This window comes from Fulmarus glacialis, unplaced genomic scaffold (genome assembly GCF_000690835.1).
Source record: "Fulmarus glacialis isolate BGI_N327 unplaced genomic scaffold, ASM69083v1 scaffold7843, whole genome shotgun sequence".
Lineage (NCBI taxonomy): Eukaryota > Metazoa > Chordata > Aves > Procellariiformes > Procellariidae > Fulmarus > Fulmarus glacialis.
The window spans coordinates 29,379-39,610 of NW_009203590.1; the positions used below are offsets into that span (position 1 = coordinate 29,379).

The window sequence follows — 10,232 nt, forward strand, 5'->3', positions numbered from 1 at the left end:
AACAACTGTATCTTGCGGGCAGCCCAACCCAGAGGTGAAGAGGAGTTGGAAAGGTTTTTCCCAGCTGTAAAAATTCCTAGTATTTCTTTTTTTTTCTTCCTGAAGTGGTTTAAAAAAATCGAAATCTCAAACACTGACACTTGACAAAACACAAGAGCAAATTAGGCTGCCCAAGTCAAAGCATCACGTATTGAATTTTTTTATGCGCTCATTTCAGCTTCTACATCGTATCAATGTAAAATGTGCAACTGAAACACAGTCATTTCTAATAAAAAATGGAACTTTCTACATCATACCAATGTAAAATGTGCAACTGAAACACAGTCATTTCTAACAAAAAATGGAAATTTTTTTGAAATAAGTCTACAACTGGACGATCTTTCACTGTAACAATTTCAGTAGTGGACTTTGAACCATCCTTCTGCTGTGGTTTTATCAAAACCAAACAGTTCTGGTTTTGATAGGTGGGCTTTTTACAATGTGGGGAAAAAAGTACCAGGATATTACAGAAATAGTAGAAAACTGGGGGATGTATTATACATGGACAGAGTATTTGTTTCGATGGACACCATCACAGTAGATCTGAGATGACTTTGCTGGGCTGCTTAACTCTTCCAACAGCCTTTCTTCCTATGGCTTTTAACCACGCAAGCCTCATCTCTGACTTCTTTCCCACCCCAGGTAACAGGCTGGACGAAGGCTCTGACGTCGAATCCGAACCAGACCTGCCTTTGAAGCGCAAGCAACGCCGCAGTCGAACCACTTTCACTGCTGAGCAGCTGGAGGAGCTGGAGAAAGCCTTCGAGAGAACCCACTACCCAGACATCTACACACGAGAGGAGCTAGCTCAGAGAACCAAGCTCACCGAGGCCCGAGTTCAGGTAAGGACTAGAGCCAGAGCGTGGCAAGTCAGCCTGGTGGCACAGCTTCTTGTTTACCTTGGGGAAGGAGATGGCAGTGCCGGGGATGAGGGTGTTGAAAGCTGGTAATGTGGATGCACCTCTTCTATGGGGCCACATTCACAAGGATCTGAGACTTAAATCCAGTTCTGCAAATTCCCATGTTCCCATGGATTCACAGATATGCCATTTGGATTTGGCCCATTGCAGAGGTACCAGCTGGAGGGTTTCCATCCAGGTTGGGACCGGGAGCCAAACTTCCCCTAACTTGGCAAGGCATTTAGCTCTCTGTTTTCTGTTGGAGGAAATTCCTCCATTTGCCTAGGAGGAAGCAGTGTGTGTGTATGTTTGTGTTTGGTGTTTTAGGAGAAATCACACCATTTACCAACCTTGCCCAGGGGAGCAGATCATATTTTGCAAAGTTTGCAAGTTCTGTGTGTGAATTTTCATAAATTTTTTTTTTCCTCGATCTCCAGAGAGCACAAAAAGGGCGGGGGGAGGGAAGAAGAGGGGAGGAGCAGGAAGGGAGGGTTTGGAGCCGGGCACTCTGACATCTACACGATTAATAGCCCTTGTGGGAACTCCACACAGAGACCCTTATGTCTTCCAGATAAAGGCTGGGTCAGCAGTGTGTGCAAACACGCAGAGGGATAAGGAGTGTGAACAGATCGGGGGGTATAATAGAGTCCCTTGGGGAACGGGAAGGAAAGGGGGAGGGATTGCGGATTGTGCTGGGTTAAAGAAGTGAAATGGAGACCCCAGCAGTCCGTCCTCCGTGTGGCCAGTGCGATTAGGTTTCAGGCTAAGCACAGGGGTCTCTGTGCACGCAGCCGAGAGTTGGACTGTGGGCGCCGAGAGAGGAGGGAAAGGGTACTCCAGGCTTGTGACAGGGGAAGAGTCAGTCAATTAACCAGCTCCTCCAAAACAAAACAGGCCTTTTTTTGTTCTGCGGTTCTCAGGATAACAAGCTTGATGTGCTCGCTCGGAAGCCAAAACTGCCAAAAGTTTTTGCTGTTTTTCCCCAGCTGCCTGGCAATGGACATTTCCCCCCACACCTGGGATTTTCACTGGTTAAGGACTTTTCCCGTTAGCCTTCTTTCCCAAAGAAGTGTTAAGCCAGTCACAGCACTGCAGCAGATGCCCTCTCACCTCCCTCCATCTTTCTCTTGAGAGGTACTGGATTTTCCTGAATCCATCATGACTCAAGATTTGGCTATGGAGACTGCAAAAAGGAAATCTAGCAAACTTTAAACTGATTCTAGTTTCGATCTTAGCCAAAAGACGGTGCCAGAGTGTTCAACGGTAATAGTGTTAATTTGCTAGCCAAGTAGGTTCATAGATAGGTGAAGCCTGGGAAAGTGGCTAATTCAGGTGACTAAGCAACCAATAGTTGGAACATGTGAATTCCCCCATTTTTGTTTTGCATATTCTGTTTCTAATTGCTCTTACTTGTGTAGAGGGATATAGGATGTTAAGAGGGGAATAAAACCAGATGTTTCTGTGGCAAAGAGACTGAAAAAAAAGGAGTTTCAAGGGAGAGCAGAGTTTAGGTAACACCTTTTTATGGGGTGAGAGAAACCTGCGTTGCATGAGGCGTGATGAGGGCATGCTGGGGAGAAGGGAAAAGCCCTGAAGTGCCAGGCAGTGCAAAAACCAGAGGCAGGTTCTCTTTTTTCCAAGGCGCTCTGACCTCACCATGACAAGGCTTGGGAGAAGAGAGGGAAGCGAAAGCAGAGAAAGGGAAAGCTAAACAAATAAATAGAGAGAACCTTTCCCTCGTCTCAAGCTGTGATCTCCGAATCCCCCTACTTGCTCCCAGGCAGCTTGTGTGGAGGTTCCTGCCAGGGCTCTAGTAGCAGCTGTTCTCCGAGGCACATTCCTGATGGCTTTCTCATTCCGACATCCTGGCAGAGTCAGCTTCTTCCCACCACTTTTAAGCCTGCCGCCCCTTGTAAAATTTTCTGGATATCAGAGCAGATCTTTTACTGGCTCTCGGGACCTACAAACATTAGTCAATCAAGTTCTTGTGGAAAAAAAAAAAAAAGCCACACACGCACACACATCCACACATGTACCCATCCAGCAGGGAATCTTCTACCACCTTATAGTCTTACTCCTGTCTCAACAGAGTTTTTAAGGCCAAGAGACGTGCTTTGGATTAAAGATGGCTGTAATAACAGTAAGGCCAGCTGAGATGAGGGTTTCTGGGTGTTAAGGGCCATGCCAACATCTACCCATCTGTCTTGTCCCCAGAAGCTTATCATGTTAACATGTAAAATGGGAGGCAGAGGTATGAAAAGTATTTTGTAACCCATAGTCACAGAAGAGACTCAACAGCAGCCTTCGCTGCTCCTCAATATCTCGTCATTGCTTCATCCATCTTCTGGATCTCAGTGCCACTTGTCTGCTGTGCAGCCATGGCTGGACAACCCCTGGATCACACCCAAGTCTCTGAATCACAGCTCAGGTGCTATCAGGCTTTCCTACAGTATCGTATACACAAACATCCCTGCACTAGAGTCCCATTTTGCTAGTCACCATCCAAGCACTGAACAAAAACAAGCTGGCCTGTCCATCTCTTTGCTTCTTCCTCCTCCTCACCTCTTTCCTTTACGATGTGAAAAGTGAACTTGCCGAAGTCTCATTTGTTCTCTCTGATACCTGAGTATTCACGTACCATAATCTCTTCCACGTGAAAAGCTGATAGCTCTGTTAAACTTTATTGGCAGGCCTCAGAGTCTGGCTGGTCACGCAGCTGTCCAGCTAAGTGGAAGTTTGACACGTTGACAGCTAATAAAATCCACAAGCTGAACAACGAGAGGGGGTGGTGGTGGGGAGCAGTTCCAAGCTCCGGTTTCTCATCTGCTAGGAAGATCACGGGAGGGTGAGCAATATTTTTGCAAGGTCACTGCAGTGTCTGTATGGTTGAGACAGAGATTCCAGCAGTCAGACTTCAACACACCCAAAGATATGAGCCATTAAAAGGTTAATCCCAAACTGAGCATAGCCAGGGACAAGACTGCCATGGATTTCCGGAAGGATCAGGATTACAGTGCCAAATCCATGCCCGGCAAGGCCACCAGTGGAAATTCCCACTGACTTGTTTTTGTGCAAGGCAAAGTCTTGACTCATTTGTCCACACTAATTGTCCAGTACTGAACACATTCTTGCCCATCTGCAAGCTCCCATTTCCACCCTTCCAGAAAACAAGCTGTTGAATGCCAAGCGTTCATGGATTTAAAAATTAAGTCTAACAGCTAAGCAATTCACTTAGCGAATTTAACGGAAGCTTTGATTTTGATCTTGAATGTATTTTGGGTTTTTACACCAGTTTTTGCAATTATCTAACTGATGATGTCAAAGTTTTTATATGGAAAGAAACCCTAAGCGGGATTCTGTGATAATTTTGAAACTTTTCTCCCTGGCATTTCTAGAGAAGGGAGATTTTTCGGAAAAACCCTTTTCTCATAAACAGTTTAGATTTGTCAGTACAGTGTTTTTCAATAGGAAAATAGTTTTGTCAGGAAATTCTTGTCTAGGTGTAGAAATGACTTCTCAAAGCAATGCTAATGTCAGAAGAGACACCAGGTACATCAGTCATGGGTCTAGGGAGTTGAAACTAATCCTTCTCCTAGACGATCTGGAGATTTGTGGATTTGTGGATCTGTTTGCCCAAATGTGTTGCATTTTTAAGGCTAGTTGCCAACAAACCCCAGTGCTTATTTCCATTTCTTACTTGAACAACATCAACAGAAAGAAATATAAGGTAAAACAAAGCAGTGCATATGAGCAAATTGTCCTCAGGTCAGCACCGCAATCCCAAGTCACTTAGAAATTTGTGCACTGGAAATGTTTTTCACAAATAGACTTCGATACATAGGATCCCACGCCTATCTCCATTTTTCCTGGTGCTTTAATGAGTCAGATGTGGCAGGCTCCAAAGTATTATCTTAAAAAGCTTTCCCAGAAATCTACCAAAATTGTTCCCAAAAAATAGATGGCAGCTTTTGCTTCTCAGCATCACCTGCAGATGATTCAGATGGTCATACCACAGGCAGCTGGGTACAAGCATGCATAACCGCTAGTAAGTACGTTAATCCTAGTTCCTATGGTTTGGGCAGTGGGTGCTTTCTGGAAATAAGAAGTGCGAAGGGGTGGGTGCGTTGTGATGCTGATGTCTATTATTAATCCCCAGGAAATTCCATGCACTGAGAAACTGTTATTTCAATAACAAAATTAAACTAGACAGCAGGAGTCGCAACCCAATGCTTTATTGATCATTTTTATGATGGATACCCTTGTGATTTCTGCCTGGGAGAAAATGGATATTTCATTTAATAAAAAGGCTCAGAGCAATTCTGTCTCTGAAATCTTGGTGCATTTCTAGGCTACTCACATAATACGTATTTTATGACACAGTTTCAAACTGTAGTAAACAAACAGCCCTATTCTAGATCGTGCTGCAGCGGCTCAGACATGCCAAATGGAGCACCAGAAAAAAAATTCCATTCAATTTTGCTGGAAAATTTTTTCACAAAGCAATTCTGTTCTCTTTGTGAAGAAGCTGAAAAACACCGTTTACCAGCAGTACTCTACAGTCTAGTTTTCAGAAAATACATGGATTTCTCGGGAACTTCTCAAATATCTCTGTTGTGGGCCAGGGGGGACCCCAGTGCTCTTTCACCAGCTGTCACTGTGGGCAAAGGTCTGTCCTGTTCCTTGAGATGGTGCTTTTTGAAGATGAAGGTATTATATGAAGGGAAGGTATGGCGGTAAGCAGGTCTCCCCCAGCTCTGAGCATTAACTGGAGTCATGCAAAGCTGCTGGAACCTAATGTTTGCCTGGTGTTTTGCTTCCCAAACTCTTTGAGACGTGTCCAAACTGGCTCTTCTGAGGCAATCCCCCTCCCTTAAAGGTCAGCTGAGAATGTTTTCTTTCTTCCTGAGGGTCCGACTAGTTTACATTTCTTGTGAAGAGGGCTGCGATGAGGTTATGACACAACAGCTGCCCCGTGTTTTTGGCAGCAGCCGGGGCACTGAGAGGCTGTGCAGAGGAGCCGGCAGTTGGGGCTCTGGTTGGCAGAGGCTGGCTTGGCACGCTTGTTTTCCATGGCATGGGGCCAGCCATGCTCGCGCACACCGGAGCATCCAGATAGACGGCCCACGGCAAGAACAGCCCCTGGCACTGTGGCAGCCGGTCCGTGAGAACCGCGGCGGCGCTGCCGGTGCGTGTGCCCAGGCACGTCGAGAGACCAGCAGTGCAACGCCAAGCAGCATCCAGCTCCCGGGAGAGGTCGGGGCGAGGGTAGCGCGCTGTTCCAGCCAGCTTTAAAGAAGCGCTCTGCAGGGTAAAGCCAGTGAGGGCTGAATGCAGCCGAGATGGTGAGGAGGGTCCAGATGCTTCCCCCTCATGTCGATCTTGCTGCAAGAGGATGTTGCTAATGAGAGAGAGAGGTCGGCTGCAGTCTTGTAACATTACTTTCTGTTGCTTAGTGAATCGGGCTTGACGTCTCACAGCATTGCTGCTCTTCTTTCACGTCTCTCCAGCCTGAATTAGAAACAGAAACGCAATTGGATGAAAGAAAAGAGTATTGCATGCTTGCCCCAGCTAATGTGCTCTAAATAAGCCCTCGGTTTGCCTACTAGTCAAATAGAAAATAAACAAAACCAAACTGCAAAGTGAATTACCAGGTATCCAAACTGCAGCGGCAAGTCATTTTCCACCTGAACTTTGGAAAAGCCAGAGATGATCTCTTTAAATTTCAAGCACGTCCTGTGTCTGTATCTAAGGGTTTGCTTAGAAAAGCATCAGCACTTTTAGTATTCGTAGTAGAATTACAGTAACCAGCCCCTTGGAAATAGAAATGTCCCACTGGCAGAGGACATAGTCCCAGCTATGTAAGCCCGAGGGCATCTTGCTGGAGAGAGTCAGCGCTGTTTCATTAAGTATATTATACTTCACTGAAGATGAAAATGATAAGCCTAATCCTGTGGTCCCTCTGGCAAAGCATTGGTTGAAATCAACAGGAACGAATATAAACATCAGGACTTGCAGCATAATTGGACAAGACCAATTGTTTTGTACATGTGGAGCAGGGAATCTGTATGAAACAAATGGAGAAATTTATGACAGAAAGTGCTCCTTTGAACTTGCTGGCTTCTGCAGACGGAGGAACCCATTCAGTTCAGTCAAACATGATTTTTAGATAAAATTGTGGATTTTTGTGTTGAGATGAAAAACCTGGAACTGACTTTTTTGATTGCTTGTCCTATTCTGCTTTTCTTCGTCCACTTTGGACCAAGGAGCAGAACTGCTAGCCTCGTGGTCGCAAGCTGAAAAGGGGATCCCCTAAACAATGTGGTAACGATTTGATTTTCTTACAAAGGAAAGAGGGCCCAGAGGCCAAAGCAATGAACGAGATCCCAGTTCCTTGGACGAAGCGGTTGTGTATAACACTGCGCACTCAGCTGGTCTAAATGGAAGTCAGTGAAGTTGCACTGATTTATAGCAGCAGAGTGTCTGTCCCATTGTATTAAAAACAAATAGGGCCTCCCAGAGGTTTTATGAGAAGAAGCTTTATCACAAAATTTCCAGTCCAACGAGGGCGTGGACCAAAATATTTCTCATACTTTGCTCGTATGCCCTACGCTGAATCTCTGATTCTAGCAGAGCCACCACCCACTGTGTACCCGGTAAAGTAAGCAAGTGTGCCGTTGATTTGAGCAGCCAGCACACGTGGCTGTCGTCTGTTCTCAATCTCCCCAGCTAAGGACGCTTTCTCTTTACTGGGACACCAATTAAATAGATTCTGTTTGGTCAACAGTAGAAGATGTTTATAATAATCAGGAGGGAGGGTTTGCCGGGGTGTTTTAATCTTTGAGCCACTTACCGTAGCGTTTAAGCTATTTTTAAAAGCTCATCGTTCGTTCTTTTGCAAAGAAAATCTTGATAGTGGTTATCAATATGCTGCTGGTTTGCCGTTAAAGCCCAGCCTATCTCTAGCCAAACAATAGCAGCAGGAAGTCTACTCCCCAACATCTCATTCACCTCAGTGAGGTGTGCACATCAAAGCCTGTTCCAAAATGTTTAAATGCAACTCTAACACCATTAAGACTTGGTTGTCTAAGAAGCAAGTGTTCAAGTGGAGAGAAAGCACTTCATAAAATACACTACCTTGCAGCTGCTTTCTGACAGCAGTGAACTCATCCTAATGTCTTTCAGCTTCCAAAGTCCCATTCATCCTCAGACATTGGGTTTATAAAGGGATAAACAGATAAGTAAAACAGAAGTTTTATTTTAAATTTTATTTTAACAGAATTTCCTCTAACAACTGAAATAATGACTGAGAAACACAGTTTGTAAAATGTGAGCTGGAAAACACAACATTTGCAAATGATCATTCAGTATCCAATAGCTACTTCATTCAATGATAATTTTTTTTTTTATTTGTAAATGTTATTAACTTTTATTACAGTAAGGGGTAAAGCTGCATCACTGGGCAGGGTTGGATTTGGAGCTGTGAAGCCATGAGTTCAAACCTTGGCTTAGGATGTCTCAGTGTGAAAGTGGACAGATCTATCCCATTTCTCCTGCTTCCTGCTTCCCCGTCTGGAGTATGAAATCCATTAGCAGTTATGAAGTGTTCATACTGTGATGATAATTTAAAGGTAGAGATGGCCTTTTTGTTGAGGAAGTGTTTGTGACTTGATTAATTCTTAGACAGCCACTAACAGATTAGAAAGAATATTGCAAGAGTAAAGTAATCAATGTCACAATCAAATTTTTCACTGCTAATAACGGTTTGTTTAAAAAAAAAAAAGAGGTTTGCAAAAAAAATCCACATACCACAAACTGTTTGTTGAAATTCTTCAATAGATTGTTTTAAATAGCTAACACCTTCAGGAACTGGCTATGCCAGGAGAGATATAGGCTAAATTCATTGGATAATCTCATTTGTGATGAGTCATTTGTTCTGCTCCACTAACCTTGTTTAATATTTATCTTAACCATATCATCCACAAGTGACAGAGGCTCAGCATTTTAGGCACTGAACCCAAGTGTCACTAGATACAGCTGTATCCCTACAGGCGTAGATGAAAATCCACGTGCCTAAAATCTATGCGCTGTCATGGGCTTTTTTTCTTGTTCTTTAAAGAATTATCTCAGTAGCCTCCAAGATGCTTGTATGTCTCTGATGTCTGTTTTTCACACTCCTCAGCACCTGGCAGAGGAAGCGTAATCATCACTAAACTGTTGTACGGACTTACAGGATCCCATCTCACTGTAACATCTCAACCCTTTCCAGTCTGGGAGGGCTGACTCTCAGCACCATCTAAAAGAAGGCATTCAGATGGAGCAATAACTATCCCTGGTCTCTCATCACTGTTGCTGCTGCATCTCTAAAAGCCTTCTGCATCAGCCTCCTGGGAAGCCCAGGATCTGCAGTATTTATGACTAGTGTAGACAAGGCAAGGCGCTGCAGGGATCTGCTGTGGTTCAAAGGAGAACCTGGAGAGGACCTGATCTGGCAGAGTTGCCCCTATGCAACCTGGGGAGGGACCTCATCTGACTTTGGTGGAATTTTTTTGGTGTGCTTGGGCCATAAATGGCCACATGACTCTCTTCCACTTGGTTTCTGCAGCCTCTTGGGCCTGTGAAAGCAAACACATGTTGCATCTCTTCGATTCTGTTGGAGAGCAAAGGCACGACTTGGCTTTTCCATCCCTGTTTTCATTTATGAACTCATTTATCCCATCTATCTTTCTCCAACATCAAGTCCTGATTAGGCTGAGCAGGAACACAACAGGCTTTCTTTCCCACAGGAGGCTCTTTTTGACCTTCCTTTCCTCTCCTTGTCTGACAAATTGTGGGAGCTGACCCATATCTCGGCGGCTGCGGGGATAATTCAGTCCAGCCCCATCCTGGCAGGCAGCTGTCTCTGCAGCCCTTCTCCGCTGCTCTGCTGGTTGAGAACAAGTGGCTGGGACATCTCGGGCTGGCCGTTGGCAGGGTTGGGTGCAGGCGTTCAGGTTAAATAAGAACCAGTGCTAACCTTTGCCCCAAACCCGATCTGGCTGGGAGGATAGGCTCTTCTGAAATCAGCTGGTTCTGCAAGTCAGACAGTGATGAATTGGGGAGGTTTCTTCGTCTCGCCATGCCTCCCTCTCCCATCTGTGAAGGGGACGGTGAAGGTGACGGATTGAGTGATATTCTGCGGTGAACATCTAGCGTTCAGGATCCTTGTAGCAGCATACTCGCTTACTGAGCAAGGTGCACGCGGCACAGTGAGGGACTCTGGTCTTATCTGGACCCTGGGCATGACTGAGGGCATTC

General features: G+C 45.1%; 1 protein-coding gene across 1 annotated transcript in view; it reads left to right on the forward strand.

Moving 5' to 3' along the window:
* Nucleotides 1-681: 681 nt before the first annotated feature.
* Nucleotides 682-10,232, forward strand: part of LOC104074541 (paired box protein Pax-7-like) — a gene marked incomplete at its 5' end in the record, with an annotated part of 51,752 nt that continues 42,201 nt past the window's right edge. Inside the window, 1 exon segment of the mRNA XM_009574693.1 lies at nt 682-881. Within this exon segment, the coding sequence (XP_009572988.1) occupies nt 682-881 (200 nt within the window).